The sequence below is a fragment of the Medicago truncatula genome, chromosome 6 (genome assembly GCF_003473485.1).
Source record: "Medicago truncatula cultivar Jemalong A17 chromosome 6, MtrunA17r5.0-ANR, whole genome shotgun sequence".
NCBI classification, from domain to species: Eukaryota; Viridiplantae; Streptophyta; class Magnoliopsida; order Fabales; family Fabaceae; genus Medicago; species Medicago truncatula.
Window position 1 is genome coordinate 7645820 of NC_053047.1, and position 24357 is coordinate 7670176.

Here is a 24357-nt window from a genome sequence, read left to right on the forward strand (position 1 = left end):
ATTTATTTATGTACACATTTCGGTTACTATTATAATATGCATTATCCCTACCAACTGAGCTAAGCTTACGAGGATACATCTTTTACTATTTAACTAAGAGAAGAAAACTTGTCAAAAAAAAAAAAACTAAGAGAAGAATCAATTTGTTGTCAATGGTATAAGAGATTAATTTACACTTAAGATTTTGATATAGATTAAATAAATTAGATCGAAAAAAAAATTAAGAGCATCAAATTGAATAATTTTTTTTTTTATCAAACTCTTATAAAAATAATAAAATCTTTTTTCTTAGCCTTTAAGCTTTTTCAGCAACTTTTCACGTCTTCAATAATCATTTTATTTGTTTACAAAAAAAAAATCACTTATCTCTCTTTCTTCCACCGCGCTTTTCAACTCAAAACCACGATTCCAGAATATTCCAACCACCATTGTCATCCACTTTCCACAATCAGGTATCTTCACTCTTTGCTTCTTCGAATCATTACAATGTCGTTAATCTCTTAAACCGCAATTAAAATTATGATTAACAACATTTTTAGCAATCTTGCTTATTAATTAATTAATCCAACCGTGTTAATTGTTAAACACGAATTCATCATTGAATAATTCAGTGGAAATTGAATTGTTATTTAGGGTTAAATTAATTTAATTTAATCCATTTTTAGTAATATTGCTTTTTTATTAATCTAAGCGTGTTAATTGATAAACACGAAATCAACATAGTATAATTGTGTAGAAATTGAATTGCTATTTAGGGTTAATTGGGTTAATTGAATTTGAATTTTTTTCTATTTTTTTGTATTTATAGTTGAACGAGTTTTTGTACATTTTTGCCTTTTCAACACCAATAGAGGTTACGTGTGTTGAATGTGTTTGAAAGTTTATTTTTTTGCGGCTATTTTTGTTTGTGCATTCAAACGTTTTCATTTTTTTGATATACTTTAAAGGTTGCTTAATGAAAGTTTGCTTCTTTGAGTCGGTGAAATTTGTATGAATTAGTCATTGTTGTCATAAACTCAGAATTTGCTTGGAAACTAGGAAACTTCAAAAAGAAGATAACTTTGTGTGTTCTTTATCCATTTATAGTGTGTGGAATTGGATTTTGATTTTAATTTGATAATTGGGTTTTTGATTTTGGATTGCTGTTGTGGTAAATTTTGTTAAGGAGATAAGTGGGGTATTAGGATTTGGAATTTTGGATTGGTTTTCTGCTGAATTTTGGTTGGGAGATAAGTGGGGTGTTAAGATCTGGAATTTGGATTGGATTCAAGTCAATTTATCCAGTTATAGTGTCTGAAATTGGATTTTGAATTCAATTTTGCAGTTGGGTTTTTGAGTTTGGATTGGTTTTTCTCTTTCTGGCGGATTTTGGATTAAGGAGATACGTGGGGCGTTAGGAATTGGAATTGAAATTGTTGTTTTGGTTTTTCAGAGAATTGAGTTTGATTGATGGGGGGACAAAGTTCTAAAGAGGATAATAATTTGAGGCGGGATTCATTGCGTTCAAGTTCATCTGCTTCTGCTTCTTCTTCTTGGAATTCATATCCTGACCCTCATTCGGGTTACGGTCAGGGTGGTTATCCTCCTTATACTTATGATTCACAACAGCCTACATATGAGTCACAACAACCTTCTTATCAACCGTATTATGATGCTCGACCACCTCCTCCTCCTCAAAACTATGGATATGAGCCTCAAACTAGTGGTAGAGTGCCCCGTCATGACTATCAGAGAAAGTTAGACAGGAAATACTCGAGGATTGCTGATAATTACAACTCCATAGACGAGGTAAAAAATGCTTTACATGCTGATTTTGTATAGTTTTATCTTTAGCTTATCATGAAATCAACCCATGTTGATATCTTTTTCTTCCTGATGATTTTAAAGCTCTACATTTTACTATTTTTGTATTGATATTTATGTGATTTGACATGACCTGGTTGAAAATGACGTTGTCTTACAATTTTCAAATTTCCTTCTCACCGAAAATGCTACTTATTCATCTTTTTTATTTTGGGAAAATTATTTGCTCTTAATCATTATTTCAATTCTTAACTTCTAGTATTTATTTTTTTATACTTATATCTCATTACAGGTGACTGAAGCTCTTGCGCGTGCAGGCCTTGAGTCTTCCAATCTTATTCTTGGAATCGATTTCACCAAGAGCAATGAGTGGACAGGTTAGGCCATATATATCTACACATTTACAGTTTTCTAAGCTAAGATTATAATTTATGCTTTATACTGTTGTGAAATATATGCTGAGCTTGATGTTACTTTCAGGAAAGCATTCATTTAATAGAAAAAGCTTGCATCACATTGGGAATGGTCCAAATCCATATGAACAAGCAATATCCATCATTGGGAAAACCTTGGCCGCATTTGATGAGGATAACTTGATTCCTTGCTTTGGATTTGGGGATGGTATGTCTCTGAAAGTTCTCTCAACTCAGATACTGTGGAATTTTTGTTTGTGGTTTAAAATGTGCTAATGTGCATTACTGTGATATTATGGCAGCATCAACACATGATCAAGATGTCTTCAGTTTCTATCCAGATGAAAGAATTTGCAATGGATTTGAAGAAGTTTTGAGTCGGTATAGGGAAATTGTTCCTAATATTAAACTTGCAGGTATATATCTCCTACTTATCTTGTTGCTCTTGTAGGGATTATATTTATTCATGTTATAGATATTGTAATACTCCCCACTTAGTGTGGGATAAGGCTTGGTTGTTGTTGTATAGATATTGTAATACTGAGCTAATATTACTTATGTTTTAACGTCAGGCCCTACATCATTTGCACCCATTGTTGAAACGGCCATGACAATTGTTGAGCAGAGTGGAGGCCAATACCATGTTTTGGTGATAATTGCTGATGGCCAGGTATTCTACTCTTTTCCCAGTATGTTTAGGGTTATCTTTGAGCAAATCAGAAAAGACTGGACCACTTCTTACTTTCTCCTTCATTTATGTTTCTATTCATTCAAAGGAAAAAGTAATTGGACAACAAAGATGAACAGAATTGGAATTTTCTGTGTCTAACTCAGATCATACAACTTGTATTTATAATTACAATGGTATTACAGTAATTACATTGAATGCCCAATTGATTAGCACTCTATAGGAAACTGTATATTCTAGGAATATTAGCAAGTAATGAAGGAAGTTGTTGTATAGTTTAGGAATATGGACAGGTTTACTTAATTCTAACAATGTAGATGGCTTTGTTTGGTGCAGGTAACAAGAAGTATTGACACTGAACATGGAAGGCTCAGTCCACAGGAGCAGAAGACTGTGGATGCCATTGTCGAGGCCAGGTGATTATGCTGCAAGGTTATTCTCAATAGTTTTCTGTTTTTACGAACATCTTGTCTTACTTATCTACTTTGTCACAGTAAATTTCCTCTTTCGATCATATTGGTTGGTGTTGGAGATGGACCTTGGGACATGATGAAGGAGTTTGATGACAATATGCCAGCCAGGGCCTTCGATAATTTTCAGGTAAACAACGAAGAGCATGCAAAATATCTGATTAAATAATGCTTATTAAAATGTTCTAAAATTTTGGAATTCATCATCTGAATTATTGTGGAATTCTCTTTGTGCTTTAGTTTGTGAATTTCACGGAACTTATGTCGAAGAACATTCCTCCTTCACGAAAAGAGGCAGCATTTGCTCTCGCAGCATTGATGGAAATTCCTTCTCAGTATAAGGCCGCAATAGAGCTTAATCTACTTGGGTAAAATTTTGATTTGTTGCCTTCAGTATTACTATTCTTTTCTTCAAAAAAATCTCAAGTTCATTTCTGACAAAAATTTGTCGATATTTGTGCTTATTTATCTTAAACAGTAGTCGGAAGGCCAATGCTCCAAATAGAGTTGCCCTCCCAACACCGTCTTATGGTTCCGCGTCTTTTGGTACTTCAAAACCTTATGGTTCGGCATCTTTTGGCCCTTCAAAACCTTCTCCTCATGCTGCTAGTTTTGAGCGGAGTGCACCTTCTTACCCACCTTCGTACCAAGACGTCGTCAAACAAGTTGGCGCAGCTCCTTCTGCCCCAAGTTCTACTTATGAAAATCAGGTACAACTTACGAAGTGCTTCTAATGAAAACGTGCAATGTTCTTGATCAGGCATGTTGGTTACAAACATGAATGTTACAGGAAATTGCTCGAGTTATATGAGTACATGTTTGTTTTTCCTTATAGCTTTTGGGGCTACCTTCACATGCCAAAGTTGACTAATTAGATTACTTGTCCAACAAAGCATATACTGTCTAATGTGGAGAGATGAATGGCATCATTTACATGCTTCATTATGCTGCATAGTTTTATGGTCTAGTTTTCCTATTTAATATATATCTGAAAGGTACTTGTCTAATTGTCAACCGTCATTCATCCAGGTTGTATTATTTGCATAATTTTATTGTCCGGTTGCTTCCTGTGCATTTTATATGTTTAATATAGGGATTGAGTATGAAATGGTTCATGTTATTAATTTATCATGAGAAGATTTCCTTACAGCAAAATTAACAAATTAAATTATTCTTATGCAGCTTTGCCCTATATGTTTGAGCAATGAAAAAGATATGGCCTTCGGATGTGGGCATCAGGTAAACACAATATTTTCAAGAGCAAATGTCCAAATTGGTCCCCTAAAAAAACACAGACCTATTGATCCATGAGCAATAAAAAATACAAATCTGGTTTATAAAAGTATTTTGGATCAAAATAGTATTTTTTAAGATAATATTTTATTTTATTCACATCTGAGATTCTTAAGGATCAAATGAATATCTCTTTGTTTTTTAAAGACCAAAAAAGTCTTGGCGTTTTTTATTTAGCATGGGACCAATTTAGTTATATACTCTATTTTCAATTTCTTCCCATATTTCTGAGGTAAACAATAGATTGGGAGAATGCTTATGATTTCTTTGTTACATGACAGACATGTTGTGAATGCGGACAAGATCTTCAAACGTGTCCCATCTGCAGGAGCCCCATTAACACCAGAATCAAGCTTTACTGAGCAGCATCTTCTATTGGAAGGATTTGTTTATTTGTATTCTTTGAATTTTTTTATATGATTGTATAAAATATTAGATCAAATATTTGTTTCTACAGTGAAACATGGTGTTTCTGTATGTCAGTTGTAACCATTCCTTGATTTTTTTGCCCCATTCATTTTGGTTTCTGACTATATTGGTTTGACAACTTAGCTTAGGGTGGTATTTGTACAGTTTTAGTTGAATCAATTTGGTTTGATTTGTATTAATCGTGGCTTTAAAATGTGAATTTCGAATACAAGAGGGGATTTCCAGATTTTGGACCAAAAGAATAAACGATGCAGTCTATGATATAAGGTCCTGCTTTGTGAAATCAAACTATGTATGTTTTTTCAAAGAGAATATTTTCTAAAATTGAAGGAGTCATATTTTCTCTCTTATTTTCTATTTTATTGAAAACTAAAATAGAAAATGGGTTCACTAAACAAATCATAATTAAGATAAGAATGCTTTGGAGGAAAAAAAATACTCTTACGAGAATAGATCCTCTAATGTGTAAATCACACATTAGAGAGAAAAATGTGACTTTTCACCGTTTGAAATAAATAGATAATTATATGAGAAACTTAGATAAAGAGAGTTTAAATGATGCAAGATTATATTTTAGTCTCCATCTATTTTTTATTGTTTTGTCAAGTAGCATGAATTCATCTTTTTCAAAGTGAATAAGTGAGGTGTCTAATGTTTAAATTCCGGCCCCTGCATATAAAAATGTTAGTCTCTGTCAATTGGGCTATGTTCACATTTTTATACTCTTACCATCGTGAGCGTACAATTTGTCTCATTTTTTACAAAAGATCCCTATTTTGATTGTTGTACACACCTATCTTGTACCGTATACATTGAAATACATTTTGTTTTTATATATTTGATACACAATTTTGAAAAAATGCATACTTTAAATTTACGGTATACGCCGAAAGCTTCTAATTTATACTACTAAACATTTATGTTACATTTTTTCTTTTGTTTCACATACGTTCTTTTCCTCTAGAGTCCACTCGAGATAATCTTATTCGAGACACTATAATCATATATTAACGTGAACACCTCTTTCGGTTATGATTCAAACCATGTTTCACCATTATACATGTTTCTAGTTTTTTCCACTAGACTCAAACTCAGCCAGTATGATACATTTTTCCACCGGTAGTATTTTTGCTCCCAAATAAAAAAAAAACAAGAAAACTCTGGCAATTGTAGGTGTACTTTATCCAAATAACCTAAAGAGAATATTGCTCTTCTCCCATTTGGTTTTACTCATTCCCATCCAACGTGAGTTAACACACACTGAAAAATACATCTACGTGAATTGAAAATACATCTGCGTGAGTTAACTCACATTCGGGTTTTCCTCTAGAGTCCACTCGAGATAATCTTATTCGAGACACTATAATCATATATTAACGTGAACACCTCTTTCGGTTATGATTCAAACCATGTTTCACCATTATACATGTTTCTAGTTTTTTCCACTAGACTCAAACTCAGCCAGTATGATACATTTTTCCACCGGTAGTATTTTTGCTCCCAAATAAAAAAAAAACAAGAAAACTCTGGCAATTGTAGGTGTACTTTATCCAAATAACCTAAAGAGAATATTGCTCTTCTCCCATTTGGTTTTACTCATTCCCATCCAACGTGAGTTAACACACACTGAAAAATACATCTACGTGAATTGAAAATACATCTGCGTGAGTTAACTCACATTCGGGTTTTCCTCTAGAGTCCACTCGAGATAATCTTATTCGAGACACTATAATCATATATTAACGTGAACACCTCTTTCGGTTATGATTCAAACCATGTTTCACCATTATACATGTTTCTAGTTTTTTCCACTAGACTCAAACTCAGCCAGTATGATACATTTTTCCACCGGTAGTATTTTTGCTCCCAAATAAAAAAAAAACAAGAAAACTCTGGCAATTGTAGGTGTACTTTATCCAAATAACCTAAAGAGAATATTGCTCTTCTCCCATTTGGTTTTACTCATTCCCATCCAACGTGAGTTAACACACACTGAAAAATACATCTACGTGAATTGAAAATACATCTGCGTGAGTTAACTCACATTCGGGTTTTTTACGGGAACAAGCAAAACCAAATGGGAGAAGAGCAATTCTCTTACCTAAATCAATAAGCCCGATCCAGGCCCAAACAATCACAACCCAAAAGCCCAACAAAAACCCAAGAGAGTAAGAAGAAGAAACAAAATGCAAAGGGTTTAACGAAACGGAGAGAGAGAGAAAGTGAAGTGAAGTATTATTCTCTTCTCAAATCTTAATCTACACTACTATACTATGAAATTTCTTCAATCTCTCTTAGGTAAAACCCTCTTTCTTCTTCTTCTTCAATTTCAATTTCAATTTCATTCTCACACCCTAATTTCAATAAAGTTCACTTTATCTTCTTCATTTTTGCAGGTAAAACCCGTTTTGCAGTGCGAAATGGGTCACTTCCACGGGTTTCGGGGACCCGATTCTACAATGTTCCAGCAGAAGAGTATAACAGGAGAAACTACGCTAAAAATGTTCAGGAATACAACACTGTTTTGGGTTCTCTCAATGCTCAACGAAGGTCTTTTTCTCTTTCTCACTTTTCAATTTTATGAAAAATATCAATTTTGTTGTTAGAAATGTAAAATGTTAGTCACATTATTCATTTTTAATTTTTAGGATAATTTTAGCTACTAATTTGAACATGAAATGAAAAACGAAAAATATCATTTTTTTTTTTTGTGTGTTAACTTTCCGGTTCTCAAGGAAAAAGGGGTCCCGGTAATCTGGAGTTATAAAGTGTGGCCAAGAGTTGTTCTACCTGAGCCCAATTGCCTGGTTGAACAATGTCAATTTGGTTGTTAGGAATATGAAATTTGAGTCAAATTAGTCGTTTTTTAGGATAGTTTTAGGGATGTACTATGGTGCTAATTTGATCTATGTTTGATATTTTTAAGAACATAATTGATATTTTTGTTTTTGAGTGACCAACTAGATCTTAGTGTTTTTTGTGGAGGACTAATTTGGTAGTTTGAGTATTTAGGATATATTAGGATTGACTTATTTGAATTTTTAACTTATTTAATGGCATAAACACTTGTGAGGCTCTTAGTTAGAGCTTACGAAAACAGCTTATGAGTTATTGGACCTGACTCCTCTAAAGTGAGTAATGTCAAGTGTTAATTTACAAATCAATGTAGATATTGTTGGTACATTATAACAAATCACGAGTTTGTTAAAATAACAACTCTTGCTTGATTTTCTCACTTTACACTTTATTCACTTTAGAGAATCCAATTTTTGAGTTATGACATGACAACAAGCTGTTTTTCAGTTTATTTTTGTATGCTCTCCATAATAGTTTATGAAAATGGAGTAACTTATAACTTATATGAAGACAGTTTGACCTTACTTTATCTTTTGTTATTGAAGTAGACATAAGTACTTAAATGGTAAGTGCTTGATTAAGCTGTTTATCCAAACAAGGCATTATATCAGAGTTTGAAAATATCAATTTGGTCGTTCTGAATATCAAATGTTAGTTAAGTTAGTCATTTTTAGATGATTTTAGGGACATATAATCATAGTAGTTCGATTCATATCTGACATTCTTAAGGACGAAATAAGTATTTTCATTTGTGTTTTCAAATAGTACTTCGTGTTTATTGTGGAGGACTAATTTGAGTATTTAGGGCTTGTTTGGATTGAGTTGAATTTATCTACTTGAATAAGCACCTGTGCAACTGTTTTAGAGAACTTACAGAAACGGCTTATGGCATGTCCTCAAGCTGTTTTGAGCTTGTTTTCATAATCTTTTTAGGATAGCTTATATGATAACAACTTATAACTTGCATAAAAAGAGTTTGACTCTATTTAGTACGATAGCGTGTCCCTAAAATTATCTTAAAAATAATAATGACTAATTTGACTCACGTTTGATATTCTTAAGGACCAAATAGATCTTAGTGTTTTTATTGGAGGACTAATTTGAGTTTTTAGGGCCTGTTTGGATTAAGTTGAATTTGTTTACTGGTATAAACATTTGTGATTTCTGAGACTCTTTAGGAATTTATCAAAACGGATTATGAAATGCCAATTATTTTTATGAGCTCTTCAGGATTGCTTATGAAAACAGTTTGACTTTAGTTGATCTCTTGTTAATTGTTATAGATATATCTTATACAGAACTTGCTACTCTGGACTCAATTATATATAAGTAAAAAAACATATCTAAATTTGTTGGACTCAAATATAAGCAAAAGTTAGTTATCTATGTACAGTTAATGTTACCACTCCAAAAACACCCTTACATTAGTTCATTAATGTTGTGATGAGATGACCATAACAATTAGGAGTAGGCTTGTAAGTTTATTTCATTTTTACATAAAATGAAGAAAATCAAACGGAGTTAACTACCATCCTTAAAAAGCGTGAAAGTTTGTATTTTTGCTTATAATTGAGTCCAGAGGGAGTATGTTATAAGCACTTAACTAAGTTGTTTATCCAAACAGGGCATTACTCTTTTACTTATTTTTTATTTTATTCTGTTGTTGATTAATTTAGACACCTCATTTGTCAATTGTTTTATAATAATAATTTTTTTGGATATTATTTGGTAGGATTTTTTTGCTTAGAGATGTGTATGAAGATATGATGCTTGATGGAGTGAGGCCAACCCGTGAAACTTTTCATGCCCTTGCTGTTGGATCCATGAGAGGCTCTAGAATGCATGATGCTTTCTTCTTCAAGGACCAAATGAAAATCATGGGTTTGGTTCCTGATGTATGTACTATTTTATTTTTCCTCATAAGTTTTTGCCTATACAACTTTTTGTATGATGTTTGATGTATAGATATGGGTTATTGAATGTGTAATGTTTGATGTTGTATGATTGAAAAATGGATACTTTGCGGATTTTGTTGATTACTTGCACCAACTAACTGGGTTGCTTGTTCTTTAAAAAAAAAAACTGGGTTGCTTGAAAATTGAAATTTCAGTTGGTTGACGATATATGTGATTTGAAGTTAACATTGTTTAACTAGTTTTTCTATATAATCTTTCCAAGATTCCATGCTAAATATGGCGGTTATTTTTGCTCTTTTGTCAGAAAAATGTGACTTCAAATGACTAGCTAAAGGCTGTAGACTTTGTATTTTATAAAGTGTCAGCCTTGTTTTGTGTGCATGTATTCATGAAAAGGTGACTGGGTATGTGTATCCATTGCAGAATCGCTGTTAAATTGTTTTCTCGTATCATGCCATATCCCCCTATTGCATGTTGACAACATAGACTTCGACTTTTCATGCTTTATTTTTGAAGATCAATGACTACTCTCATATTGATGATGTAGGTTACTTTCTACAACTTTTTAATTTCAACCTGTGGGAAATGCAAGAACTCTGATCAGGCTGTTCAGGTACCTGTCGCCATCTACTTGTAGACAGGCTTTTAATATTCTATTGCATTAGAAGTGCTTATTGCTTCCTTTTCTTTATATGTATAATGTTTTGTTGTCCTTTAAAATGAAGATTTTGGAGGAGATGAAATCCATGGAAGTAAAGCCAAATGTACAAACCTACATCTGCTTGCTACATGCATGTGCAGCCCAAGGACGCATAGACCGAGTGTATGTCATATTCCTACTTCTTTTATTATCTAATCTATTTTCTACTTAATAAAAAAATGACCTAAAGGAAACATGCCATTTTTTTATGAATTTGTTTTTCGTCCAAATCGGTTTTTTAGTATCTGTGTTTTTACATGAGTTTCACTACCACTATTTTTTTCCTACTAAAACTTGATTCTTTTCATTCATTCCTTCACATAGGGGTATTTCGTATTTCACCTTCTCTTTTTTTATGTTGTCAAATGCACATCAGCTTCATCAAGTTTACCTTTATATGTTTTTATTTTTCAAAAAAATTAATTATTTAAATTAATGATCCAGGCAAATTATTGTCCGTGATATGACTGCAGCTGGTCTGGGATTAAATAAGTTCTCCTATGCTGGGCTTATAGTTGCACACCAGAACAAAACACCTTTGACTGATGATTTCGATGCAAAAGTAATTTCCGTATCTATTTCTTGATTTGACATGTATTATGCTGTATTTTCCAGCAATCTCTGAACTTGTTATTCTGTCGAAAAAGGTTATTGAGTATGTGGGCAGGTCAAAGAATTGGTCTTCAGTAGAAACTGACAGCGCAAATGCTGAGAATGTGATGGTGGGTGTTACTGATGAGGAGTTATATAACTTACCAACGGCAGAATACGTTACTAGGCGTGGAGGATTCTTGAACAGGCCATTTACTGCATACCATACTGCATTTAATGCTGCTGCGGACTTCAAGAATGTTAAGGTATGAAGTTCCATGTCTGTATGACTTTTCATAATATTTTTAAATGGTTCTTGGAAGAGTTGTTGTCATCAAGCGGTGCTATAGTGTTGGTGTTGCGGAATTTCAGCAAACTGCTATGCGATACACAATTTAGTACAAAGTGTTGTCAGATAGCAGCTATATCAGCTCTACAACACTCTAGCATAGCCTGCATACTGCATAGTGGAATTTGAACTAACCGTTATTTTTGGCGGTCGGTGGTTGACAACTCTAGGTTCTTGCATGCTTCTAAGTTCTTATTCTGATGCTGCCTGTTTGTGTGGCATGAAATCATTCAATGTGCATCTAGACCTAGTAAGAATTGATTATGTGCGATATTTAAATCTGGACGTATATTTAGCGCTTAAGTCAAATTAAGATATCCGCTTTACTGGTTAATAATATTGTATATTTCTCTTTAATAATTCTTTACCTACTTCATTCTGGCTTTCGTGGGAAGGGATTTTGATGTGATGATATTGTCTATTAAACCAGAATGTTACACGACACTCTTCCTTTTAATGGTAGCCCTCTAAATGTTCTCCTATTATGATTATGATTACACTATGTACTGACCCGTAAAAAAAAGATTAAATGAATGATAGTGATATAAATTAAAGGATCTATTTGTTAATTTTTTATGCTTTCTAGTTTCTATGGAGTAATAATCTCAATTAGCAAACTACACCTTTCTTCTATGTTTAGCCGTTATAGCATGCATGATGGTTTTAATTTGTTAAAGATAAAATAGAAAATTGTAGAACTTAGACTTCCTATTTTATTTGGGGCTAATAATTTAAAGCTCAAGATATAAATTTGATCATTTTGTTTTTGTATTTCCTGAAGGGGAATCAAATATAAGAAAAGAGCAATTTCTGGTTTCTGCTTTGTTTTCCTGCCAGTTTATTTATTGGTGAAGCACAATTCATCTTTTTTATAGAATCACATCCAATTATCTGATTTAAAATGTGTTTTTTTTTGTAAGAGCAGTGGTTGCCCCTTTATTGATTTTTGATCAGATTTAAGCTTATTTTTGTAGATTTGTTTATATAATCAAATGTGACATGTATATGGTGGTTAAATTTTAAGTAGAGTTCGGATTGAAAAATCTAAGTCTCTCATTCACTTTGATTGTGGTTTACAACTATAGCTTTCATACCTGTTTTGAGGGGAATCAGAAAAAAAAGAAAAACATTTTCTATAATAGCTCTATATTTCTGGTTTGTTCTACCATCACATTCACACATCATTTGTTTCTTTGCATGTTCAATTTTTTAATGTTACATTCGTTAATATTTTTTCTTTTTTCGTATTAAATTGTCTTTCAAATTGTTTATGGTTGATGTCTAATTTCGGCAGTTGACGGACACACTTCTTGAAATGCTGGAAAAGGAGAATAAAACCCCTGATATCTATATTGTCATGCAAGTAATTAGGTAATTGATTATTAAGTTCTCTTGTTGTACTATTTAGATAGCCTGAAAACATGCATTTTATCATACTATAGCTTTATGTTAGTATGTAATTGATTATTAAGCAATATTTTTTGGTTAACTTATCAATGATTCCTTAAAATCTACTACTGCTCTTTGAAGGATGCCTTCAGGTTGGTCAAGTTTTGCTTTTGCAACGCTAAAAGAAAAATACTATTTAGTTATTGAAAGCTAAAAATCCTCCTAAATGCATAATATTGCTTTAATTATTAAATTCACTAATCAAATGTAAGGCATGTCTTGCTGAGCCTGTTTTTTTTTATTTTTTATAATAACTAGTGTTTGCAAATCTCACAGTCGTGTTTTGTACTCATTTGTTATTTGTTAAGCAATTATATGAAGGATATAGCCTCACTCATTAGCATCAGCAAGAAAACTCTAACCCATAAACAAAACTGGGCACCAAACAGACATGATGTAGTATTTCTAAAAAGTGTTATGCACACTCCCTCAAAAAAAAAAAAAAGTGTTACGCACACTTTTTTTTTTTAGAACTTAAGGTCCGACTAATCCTAGGGGTCCAATCCCACCGTCCCACTTGTGGGGACCCCATTTAATGCCTTATGGACTAGCCCACCGAAATTGGCACCGGGGGGAATCTAACGTGAGACCTTGAGCGGAGCACTCTTCAAGGTCTCAAGCCAATACCACCAGGCAAGTGTTACGCACACTTATCTCTATGTCTGTAGGATATGTTAATTGCTTAACATAATTGCATATAGAATGTATAAGGAGTCCAAATGTTTTTCATGAGTCTTTTCATAGTTGTAATCATATTAGGCCTTGTACTAATTACACTGCACCGTTACTGGACCTAGATTTTCAGTATTAATGAAAGCATTATGTTAGTGTTTTTGCAATGCATATTTTAAGCATTCAGAATACTTGTTAAAGTCTGTTGATCTGTTCTATCTTTTCAACATTTTCCCTTTAATTTCAACAACAAAGCCAATAGAGTGTAACCGTTTTGGAATTTCGGGGACGTTGCTAATAATAGACTATGAACTGTTTGTAAAAAGAATAATTGTAACCATCAAACTTGGTCATTTTGGTTGTGGTGAAGTAAGGAAATATGTTAACAATTTCAACTTTTTTGGTTTTAGACTAGATCCTCATTTCTTGTTGATGTTTCAATTTCTACTGTTTTTGTTGTCTGTTATATACAAATTTCAGTTTTACTTCTGATTACCATTATTATGCAGGTGCTATTGTCATGCCGGAGAGATTGACCGTGGTCTTCAATTTTTTGAGGACTTTCTAGCTTTAGGGAAGGGTAATGCTGCAGAAATTTATGTGGTGAGTTTTCTCACATATAGTTTCTAATACAATAAATACCAAATCTTGTAGTTGAATGCTTATATTTCCTAATATATCAGAAATATGACAAAGGGCCTGTTTGGATATACTTGTTTGTGCTTATCTACTGGTATAAACACTTGAGGCTGTTTGAGAGAGCTTATGAAAACAACTTATAGCTTATATGAAAAAAATTTAACTTTATTTGATACAGAAATAGCTTATGCATGTGAATTTATATGATATGTGCTTTTGCTATAAGCACTTAACTAAGATGATTTTCGTCGCAGAGCCTATGTATGCCTTTTTTAGAAGTGGTGAGCCCATATGTGTGTGAATTTTAAAATGCTGATTGCTCTCTTTAGGGCTGCTTGGTTTGTGAAAAAGACTTTTTGTTTCCATTTTCTATTTTCACTTTTAATTACAAAATTGCCATCTCGTTTTTACTATTTTTGCATACAAATATTTGAAAACTGAAAATAGAATGAAAACAAGTGATAGTTTTGAATTTAAATTTTGCCTCAAAAAAAAGTTTTGAATTTAATGTTAAAACAAAATATTCTCTCAAAGTAAACAAACCCTAAATGTCTAGTTTCTACTTCTGCTCTACCATTTAGCGTTTAACAACTGTTCATGGTATATTTGGCTTAGAATTTGTGTTTTTGTTCTATTACAACAAAATAACGCTGCCGTAGTCTACTAGGAATATTGCCAAACTCCGCTGATGTTGACTCAACACTAATATTTTTCATAAATTGTATAAAATGCATATTGATTAATGCATTTAAACCAACAATGACTGCAGACGCTTGCAGAGGGGGCAATGGTTGGGTACACCGAGAAAGGAATGCAGATTTCTATAGATATACTGGTAAGTTATCGTAGACACTTCATTGACTTTGTCAAGTTGAAATTAATTTGGTATATTGAAAGATTTCAAATTTAAATCTGCAATTGTAGACAAGAATGAATGAAAGAAACTTTTTCATGAATTCCAAAATGGGAAGTGAGCTCCTGATTATGGCTGCTGGTGAAAAGGTAAACAAACTCTTCCAATTATACCCTCTTGTTATGTGTTTGATATGAGATAATTATCACATGTTGCCTGCTTGTTAAATGTGTGCATTTTGTTGTTTTTGAATTCATAGACCGGAGGATATACTAATGCTAACTACATATGGGACTTGATGCGAGCTCGTAATATATACCCTTCGTTAGCTGCGGTTGAAGCATACTACCAGGGTTTGAAAGTGAGTTATGAGGCATTGCATCTTACTTTTCATGTGCTTTGAGATAATTTCATATTTGTTGCAAAAAAATTATATTGTAGAACACATTGATCTTTTATTTTCATTGGGGGGTAGTAATTACAATGTGCATGTTTGGATTCACTTTTGAAAGAGCCAGAAGTGATTATCAAGTACTAAAATTTATTTTGGTATGTTAGTAGGGTCTGATTAAAATTGATTTTAACTTGAAACTATGATTTGTAGTTTTTGCCTCCAAACCAAACATGATTTTTACACTTAAATTGTTTGTTCAATTCACTTTCACATGAACTTATCCAAACATAAATCATTTTACCTTAAACTCACTTTTAAATTAAATTGTACAAAATCAATTTTTACCACCACAAACTATGTTCAATTTTCATCCATTATTTAAGGTTCAACATGTAGTTCACTTATTAAACCAGTTCACTAATTATTGCCCTTAGTAGATTGATTAATAAAAAGAATATCTACTAGTTATCTTACAATTGGATTATATCCTTGATGTTCACTGCTTTGTACATGGAATTGCAGGATCGACAGATTCCTCAAGATGATCCAAGACTCATGTTGGTTACTCAAATGTATGACAACCTTCGCTCGAGATTTAGAACTTGAATGTATAGAGATTAACGTTCTTTCCTTTTTGTTATGAATTCTGTTAGCTGTTGATAGGTTTTTCTATTTTGAAAAAAGAATCCATGAGTTGGTTGCTTACCAAGATTTTTTTTACTTGATTCATGTATGAGTTGATCCTAGACATTCATTCCCAGTCTAAGGTGTATCTCATTAAAAACGGTGTACTAGTTCCTTTTTTTTTTATCAACCGTTGATTTATTATTTAAAAATAAATGAATGGTAGAGATTAACTTCCTAATTTTTAATATATGACCATGATTCATGTATGGTTTCTGTTGCTCTCTTGTGCCTCACTAACAATTTTCATGTCTTTATACATTTATAATTTGATATCCTAATTTAAAAAAAAGGTAAACTTTTTCTCTACCTATGTGTTGTTGGCCGAATTCCTTTTTTGGTCTTGGATAAAGTGGTAAGCCACTGAAATTAAACTCACAATTGTGAGGTTCTGGGTTTGAACCTGGCTCACGACGCCCGATCTTGTAATTTCGACATTTGCCGGTTGATCTAGGACTTCTAGACTTGTTGGCTGAATTCTAATGTAGTCGGCGATATTTATGTGACAATTGGATTGATAGATTTTCACTTAACAAGTCATTAATTCATGTTAGAAAATCTACCAGGTTTGATCCCAAGACAATGTCTGGTCACATTTAAGCATCAGAATTCAGTACAATTTTATTGGAAATAAAGGGGCAAGTCCCAAATAAAAAGAAACTAGAAACCTCTAGGAAACATAACATCTCTTAAATCTGCCAATATGGCATTCTAGGTAAAAGAGGGAAGAACTTAAAATTTATACTACTTTTAGTGATACTAAAACCATATTTTGCAGAAGCATCAACAACTTGGTTTGCTTCCCGTCGAACATGCTTTACAACAGCGAAGTTGAGACTATGCAGAACATTGCGAGCGCTGAATCATGTTATTACACGTTTGTCCGACATCACATACATTCACAATGAAATGAATGGCTGTAGAAGAATCGGACTCGATCTCCATTATCTTGAATCTTCTACCGATGATAAGCTATTACCTCCATGAAAAATTGTCCAAAGCTAAGCCACCATAATACTGCTCATACCTGCTATAAAAAAAATAACAATGCACATACCAAGGTTAAAGGTGAAACCAAGTAAAAAAATTTCCTCCCACCTTCAGAAAACTCCACCACAAGTTGCTTTAGCACCATGGTCTCCATCAAGTTTCACGCAACTAGCACTAGAAGGTTTTCAAGATAATAAACTTGGACACCCAATTTTGAACACTTCCACCATCAGGACCATCCTACTTACAATGCCTCTAAGAGCATATGAAGAATAATAGGGTGAGAGGGACAAAGATCATAAATGGAAGCAAGGAAGACAGCATCTGTGTATTCATGAGGTAGAAGCTTATGGAAATTCATATTGAACGAATAAAATTGAAAAAAAAGATGAATTGAGTTTCGGTGGAGTGACTTATTTATAATCTTCTAGGGCATTAACTAGAGTGGTTAACTAACCAAACCACATAACTAAAGTGGTTAAGTAACTATAACTGCCTAACTAAAACTTAACTAACTCCACGTAACTTTCTACTATTTTAACATGGCATCCCCAATGGAGGTATATAAGCGAGTTTCATAGAATGAACCATGATGTGGCAGTGCGGATAGCAAAGAAATTGGTGAAGTACTGAAGTATTTTAAATAAGCTATCATATCATCAAAGTTAAATAAGAAAAATCATCGAAAGCAAGTTACATAAAATTGAGTGTAATTTAAAAAACCATTAAAAATGAGTTTCACATACTTAATTTTTTATTTTATTATCTTTGGAGCAAAAATATGATTGAGTTGTACAAGTGTGATATGATATTGTTGAGAGCCACTTAATATTGGTACGAAATTAATTTCGAGTTCCTTACAAACTTGCCACTATAGATGCCATAAGAGACTTCATAAGACTCACAAAAATTTAATGTAAAGACCTAACTTGATCCCTCTTAATTTTTTTCACATCCAATTTAGTTCATGGCATTTTCATACCGAAGACAAATTAATCAATTTGATATAATGAGTCGAAAATTGATCTTTCGTATGATAAACAAATTTGTCCACAATATAAAAATATCAGACTAATTTTAGTACAATTTTTTTTTTTTTGGGTCATATTCCTTTCTTATTGTAATGATTCAAAGGATTATTGTAAAACAAAAAGTCATAAGAGATTAAAATTCAAGTAAAAGTTCGAATTTCACATAAAAATAAATTGAGTTTAATATTATTTTTTTCAAGAAATTAAAGTGGATATTAAATATTTTTTTAAAAAAAATTTCTGCAAAACGAAGCCGTTTTGTTACAATTAGATTCACCTCCATCACAATTCATAAACCCTAAATCAAATCCTCTTCTCTCACTCCTCAACCCTAAACCCCCAAACACCGGCAACACCACCACCGCACAATTCCACCGTCGCCACCTCATCCACCGCCGCATTCTCCTTTTCAACCATAAAAACACATCAGAACTACAAAAAGAACAAAAAATGAAAGTTCCAGAGGAAGAAAACAACGAGATTAACGCTACAACAATAGCATCAAATGATGAGAATTCGAATTCGGAACCGGAATTGGAATCGGAATCGGAATCGGAAATGGAATTGAGATTGAAGAAATTGAAGATGAAGAAGAAGCTGAAAATGGAAGCGAAGAAAGCTAATATGCGCGGTGTTTGTTATTTGAGTCGAATTCCTCCTCATATGGATCATGTTAAGCTTCGTCAACTTCTTTCGCAATTCGGTGATATTCAAAGAATTTATCTTGCTCCTCAAGGTCATTCATTCTCTCTCTCTATCTGTAGCACCGACACTTCTGATTGAAGAGGTCTGTGTCTAACACTACACGAGATAAAATAAGGTTGAATAGTTTACGTATAAGTTATTAGTTGTTAAGCTATATTGGAGAAGAATGAAAATAAGGTGAAAACAGCTTATGGGCAATGTTAAGTTTTTCTGAATAGTCCCAGGAAACTTATGGCAGTGGATAAACTCAAATAAATCAATCTCCAAACGAGCTCTATATCTATGTTCAATTTAATTTAATTTAATATGTTGATATCACATTGTATTTTAGTTTGACAAACAGGCTCATAAGATAGGATATGATTTGTGAAGCACGTACATGGACACGGATACTGGACACCGACACGCCAACACAATTTGAGAATATGTGTTGGTGTCGGACACGATACATGTCCCGACTCCCGGATATGCCTAATCCAAAGAGTGTCCGTGCTTCATAGGATATGATAAGCTAGACCATTTTTTGACATTTCATACGACATAGTACTCACTCTGGTGTGGGTTATAAGCAAAAGTATCTAATCTCATGCTTTGGGGCTGTTTTGATTAGTTTATTTGAGCTTATCTACTAGCTTAAGTGTCTGTTTGAGACTATTTGACGTTTCACGCTCAGGTTTGGATTATAAGCGAATTAACTTAATCTCATACTCAGGGCTGTTTTGATTAGTTTATTTGAGCTTGTTTACTAGCATAAGTATCTATGAGACTGCTTGAGATAGCTTATATAAACAGCTTATGATATGTCCATATGCAGTTTTCAGCTTTTCTTCATAAACTCTACAAGAAAGTTTATAAAAATCAGCTTAAAGCAGTAGGAATCTGTTTATGCTTAAGCTTAATTAAGTTGTTTATCCAAGCAGGGTTTTATCAAGAAATTTAGTTAAATCCAGCTAATCTTGTTCTCATAAAAAAATACGTGCATTTTTTATATTGTCCTGCATATGAACTTATTTTATTAAACTTTTAGAGTCAATGGAAAATAAAACATATATTAATGTAGGGGTATTTTAGAAACTACCTTATTAAATATTGAAATAGTTAAATTTATTTACATTTGAAACGGCAGAATAAATGAGCACTTTTTTTGCTTATATTCCATACAAGAGAGAGTGATGCGTTACTACTTGGTTAGTTCTAAGGTTGTTTGGTTTTAATTTTTTTTTTAATTTGCCAGATTCTAATGCCAGAGTGCAATCTAAGCGAGCCCGGGCATCCCAAAACCAAGCTTATTCAGAAGGGTGATTATTTATTCTTATAAAATGTTTAATTTGATTTGGAATTGGATTGTTATATAATTGCAGTTGTTTAAGGTGGTTGCTGGTATATTTTCTTGACGTTGATTGAGTTTTGTTGATTGATTTTTTGCTTTGTGATTGTGTAGATGGGTTGAATTCGCCAATAAATGTGTTGCCAAGAGGGTTGCCAATAACATAAATGGTGAACAAATAGGTAGTTGTTTGACTCATTGTCGTTCTTTACAACTTGCTTTTGATTCTTGAATAGAAATCATAATGTTGTCGTTTTTCAATTCTAGAGTATCAGCGTATCACTTGCGTTAGCTTTTGTCTCCTATCAGAGGTTATCTTTCTGCAGTTATCTCTATCGTTAATTAGATGTAGATAACGATATAATTGAAAATTAGCAATTGATATTGTGTTAAAAAAAATAAGAACGTATTTTTCTTCTTCTTTTAATTGACTCTGGAATGGAGGGATTATTTGTCTAGGTTATGTAAAAAAAATATACGAAGTTAGCACTTAGCAGGATACCCAATGCTATGTGATATATGTTTTTTTTTTTCCGACAAAAGTGGCTAGGTGTGTTGCTGACACTGTTTCTTATATGGTCTTTTGATGGAAATCACGATACTACGCTGCCAACTCTAGAGTTATTTCTATTCTTTATACTTGGAGAAACGTAAATAAAATATGCGTTTTTTTTTTTTTTTTTTGAAAACTCGGTATCCGATCCAAGAATCGACTAATAAAAAAAATATGCGCTTAACAGTGTTTATTTGTTGCTGGAATGTTTTTTACATGTCTGTTTGCAATAATTTGGTTTTGTAAGTTTCTGAATTTTGTTGTGTTTACCTAGGGGGAAAAAAGAGGTCATCTTTCCACTATGACCTTTGGAATATTAAGTACTTGAGCAAGTTCAAGTGGGATGATCTAACTGAAGAACTAGGTAATTAGTTTATGATCAGTTCTTGATTTTATTTATTGACAAATAAGAATCTCAATCTAAAGCAAGATATATTTGTTACAGCCTTCAAAAGAGCTACTCGGGAGCAAAAACTGGCATTAGAACTGTCTGCAGCCAAGAAAGAGAGAGATTTCTATATGTCCAAAGTTGACCAGTCGCGTACTTTGAATGCTATAGATGAGAGGTTAAAGAAGGTACACTCTCTCCTCACTTGACCAAAATTTATAACTAAATGATAGGTATTCTCTCTGGTCTACGAGCTTAGCTCTGGTAGGTATTCTCTGAATTCTAGTTTATCTTTTCGTTTCCTATTTCCACCATTGTAAAGCTCTTGAGCTCATCATTTTATCATTCAGTAATATACAGTTCGTTTCTTGATTTTACGGGTTCTATCATAAACCTTATCCGATTCTTAAAGGACAAATCTAGCAAAGACTCTGGCACTGGCTTCCCCATTGTTGAGTCTCAATGCTGTTTCCTTTTGGTTTCCATATGGCTGTCATGGTTGGCAATTCTGGCAGACCATATGATAGTGTTTTTACTGCTTTCTTTTACTTTATTTTTTGTGTACTCACCAGATTCTTTCTGTAAAAATGATAAGGCAACATTGTTTTTCTTCAAATATGGTTTCGGACATTAGGAAAGATTTAGAGGTTAATGAGTTTTATCCAAATATGGTTTCGGATAGAACATTATAGCGTTATTTGTACCAAGTAGCCGACCCCACTTAGTGGGATAAGGATTGGTTGTTGTTTTGTTGTTGTAACCAATGAAAATATTCTCTGTAATGGTGGCGAGGTTTTCATCTCTGTTCTAGAACAATTCAGTCTTTTTTTACCAACTGTTAAAGACTGACTCCCTATATATTCCTGCTCAGGACTCACACCTAACAATGAAAATTGTGGATAAATTAAATAAATAAATCCAATTAGGACCCACACCTAACAATGAAAATTGTGGATAAATTAAATAAATAAATCCAATTTTGAGAACTTTAATTTATTAAATTAAGAATATTGGGTTTGGAGTTTGCTGCAAATTTAAGATCTTGGTTTGTGATTTGCTAGGGATAAGGGTTTAGAGGAGTTCAGAATTGGTATTAGTTTTAATTATGAGTTTTATTCCCTTTTTGGGTCAAAAACTCATTCTTCCCGCCTGATGATGTTTGATTCTATAGTTGCTAGATCTCTGTCACTTATTTTACAATCCATAGAAAATTTGTGTATTATGAATTTCTGATTCCTCTTTATTTTGTGGTCCACTCTACGTTCTTAATATCTTTTGATTGTTTAATTTTTTTGTTGAATTACTTTAACTCCTTAAAGGCAGAATAGATTGGCAAGCTCTGTGGTTAAGATAGTGTTGTGGAATGGAAGAACTTGTTTTAGATTATAAAAAATATTGTTAACTTTTTCCTTCAATCCACTAGAATTTGCGCAATTTACATCTTTTAGCTGACGCTTTCATCACATTGGCTCGCATAACTTGCTGCACAAACATTTTGATTAGAAACTATTTTAATAATACATTCAGCTACTTCTTTTTATACGTACTTATCAAATTTCAATGAGTATTATGTGTATTGAGGAATCATTTCATATTGATATCATTTCATTCACGTTGCACAGAAGCAGAAGGTTCAACATGTGGAAAGAGTGATTCGGCATTTCCCTCAAACAAAGCCAATAGCTGCTGCTAATGCTAAAAAAAGTAAAACCGAAGTGTCAGACGATCTTCTAGATGCAGTAAGCATAAGTTTCATTCCCGATCTGCTATCCTTTAATTTTGTAAATATGTCAACATATGTGAAATCATTGGTTTTTAATCGAAGATTTTCCGCTACGACCCTTGCAGGTATTTGGTGGCTTGTAATGCATGTATTGATTGATCTTCCAATATGGGGTGCTGCTACCTTGATGTATTTATTCACTTGAATTTAGGTTTTGAAACTGGTTATCAAAGTAATCTGTATACAAAACAAGCAATAATGTTTCCAAATGGAGTTGAACTTTGAATTGGACAAGACCTGGTTTTCCATGTTCTGTTTTTGCCTCTGTTATAAAATGTCAAATTATGAGTTGTTGTAGTGTAAACTCCAAATCTGTTGTTGTCTATGCTGAGTACTTTTTTTTTGGTACAAGAATGCTGAGTACTTTGATTCCAATATAATGTTATTTGATTATGAATATAGCATTATTGTCCTCAATATGGTACAAGGTAGATTGTGAAGTTACGTATCTAGAATTCATGCTTGAAACCTTTATTTTTGCATTAACATTCTTGATCAATTTCTTTCAAAATAATATAATTTTGAAGCAACAACAAAGGAGACATTTGAATCTCTTGATCTCACCTCATTATTGTTAGAATAGAAGCATGAACAAAGATATAAATTTGGTGTTAGTGATTTGGAATACATAACACAATATTATTGTACTTCAAATAAAATATGTGAAATGGAGAATCTTATGCTTAAAAAGAATGGGTTTTAACGGTTGCAACATCCCATGTGTTTCTTGTGAGACACATGAAGTCATGTCTGTTATCTAATGAGACAATATCATGCGTTTCTTCTTTCTTCAAAAAAAAAAAAAAAAAAAATCATGTGTTTCTTCTTTGAGTTAGGCTTAATGCACTATAAACCTTGTATTGTGCAAGAATTATCAACGATATGTAGTACGTGTGCAGGTATGGTACGATACGGGAACACAGATACGTAAATTTTTTTTAATTCAGAATACGATAAAATTTATTTATATGCATGTAACATACTTGGAAAAAAAAAATTAAATTCAAAATACGATACAACTAAGATACATTACCAAAATATTTATACTAAAATTTATCTATATGCATGCAACATGGAAAAAAACACATTGATTACTCTTCAATACTATATAATCATAAGAAATGTGAAGTTTTCGTATAAATCATATTTTATTTTCATTCATATATTCTTTTTGTAACTTAGTAATTCATATGTTAGGATATTAACAAATGAATCAATAAATCTTGTTCAAAAAAAAATTAATCAATAAAAGATCAAAACAAAATTTATTTAATACTGATTGATTGATATCTCTCTCTCACATAATTTTTAATAGGTTAAATAAAAAACAATTATAGTGATTCATATCTTAAATTGAATCATGTACATCTCCATTGAATTT

At 32.6% G+C, this 24357-nt stretch overlaps 3 protein-coding genes across 4 annotated transcripts; all 3 read left to right on the forward strand.

The window, feature by feature from the left end:
* Positions 1-296: 296 nt before the first annotated feature.
* LOC11408827 (E3 ubiquitin-protein ligase RGLG2) lies at positions 297-5304 on the forward strand. Of its 2 annotated transcripts, XM_003618721.4 has the most exons (12): positions 297-452; positions 1433-1788; positions 2096-2180; positions 2284-2424; positions 2519-2632; positions 2789-2886; positions 3241-3320; positions 3399-3504; positions 3615-3742; positions 3853-4084; positions 4557-4613; positions 4949-5304. In XM_003618721.4, exons 2-12 carry the CDS (start codon positions 1450-1452, stop codon positions 5027-5029), a joined length of 1461 nt encoding a protein of 486 aa, XP_003618769.1. In that variant the 5' UTR covers positions 297-452; positions 1433-1449; the 3' UTR covers positions 5030-5304. The 2 variants fall into 2 exon arrangements, with proteins under 2 accessions (XP_003618769.1, XP_024641987.1); XM_024786219.2 differs by lacking the exon at positions 297-452 and having other exon boundaries at positions 922-1788.
* Positions 5305-7250: 1946 nt separating this feature from the next.
* LOC11407697 (pentatricopeptide repeat-containing protein At4g35850, mitochondrial) lies at positions 7251-16375 on the forward strand. The gene is made up of 13 exons (XM_003618722.4): positions 7251-7394; positions 7493-7646; positions 9685-9847; positions 10416-10481; positions 10594-10691; positions 11013-11130; positions 11216-11425; positions 12803-12879; positions 14139-14232; positions 15038-15103; positions 15193-15270; positions 15381-15482; positions 16038-16375. The coding sequence occupies exons 1-13, from the start codon at positions 7370-7372 to the stop codon at positions 16119-16121; spliced, it is 1335 nt and encodes a 444-aa protein (XP_003618770.1). The 5' UTR covers positions 7251-7369; the 3' UTR covers positions 16122-16375.
* A 2113-nt stretch (positions 16376-18488) lies between these two features.
* Positions 18489-23330, forward strand: LOC11416006 (pre-rRNA-processing protein esf2). Its single transcript, XM_024786671.2, has 7 exons — positions 18489-18956; positions 20160-20223; positions 20367-20434; positions 21080-21169; positions 21251-21381; positions 22816-22932; positions 23042-23330. The coding sequence occupies exons 1-7, from the start codon at positions 18671-18673 to the stop codon at positions 23057-23059; spliced, it is 774 nt and encodes a 257-aa protein (XP_024642439.1). The 5' UTR covers positions 18489-18670; the 3' UTR covers positions 23060-23330.
* Positions 23331-24357: the final 1027 nt, after the last annotated feature.

Excerpts from the sequence above, each read along its gene's own strand:
- LOC11408827 (XM_003618721.4), top strand. The coding sequence starts at position 1,450 with ATGGGGGGACAAAGTTCTAAAGAGGATAATAATTTGAGGCGGGATTCA. Across the intron at positions 3,321-3,398 it reads GATGCCATTGTCGAGGCCAG|TAAATTTCCTCTTTCGATCA; the intron begins GTGATTATGCTG and ends ACTTTGTCACAG. Across the intron at positions 4,614-4,948 it reads CCTTCGGATGTGGGCATCAG|ACATGTTGTGAATGCGGACA; the intron begins GTAAACACAATA and ends GTTACATGACAG.
- LOC11407697 (XM_003618722.4), top strand. The coding sequence starts at position 7,370 with ATGAAATTTCTTCAATCTCTCTTAG. Across the intron at positions 7,647-9,684 it reads TCTCTCAATGCTCAACGAAG|GATTTTTTTGCTTAGAGATG; the intron begins GTCTTTTTCTCT and ends ATTATTTGGTAG. Across the intron at positions 12,880-14,138 it reads ATTGTCATGCAAGTAATTAG|GTGCTATTGTCATGCCGGAG; the intron begins GTAATTGATTAT and ends ATTATTATGCAG.
- LOC11416006 (XM_024786671.2), top strand. The coding sequence starts at position 18,671 with ATGAAAGTTCCAGAGGAAGAAAACAACGAGATTAACGCTACAACAATA. Across the intron at positions 20,224-20,366 it reads AACCAAGCTTATTCAGAAGG|ATGGGTTGAATTCGCCAATA; the intron begins GTGATTATTTAT and ends GTGATTGTGTAG. Across the intron at positions 20,435-21,079 it reads CATAAATGGTGAACAAATAG|GGGGAAAAAAGAGGTCATCT; the intron begins GTAGTTGTTTGA and ends GTGTTTACCTAG.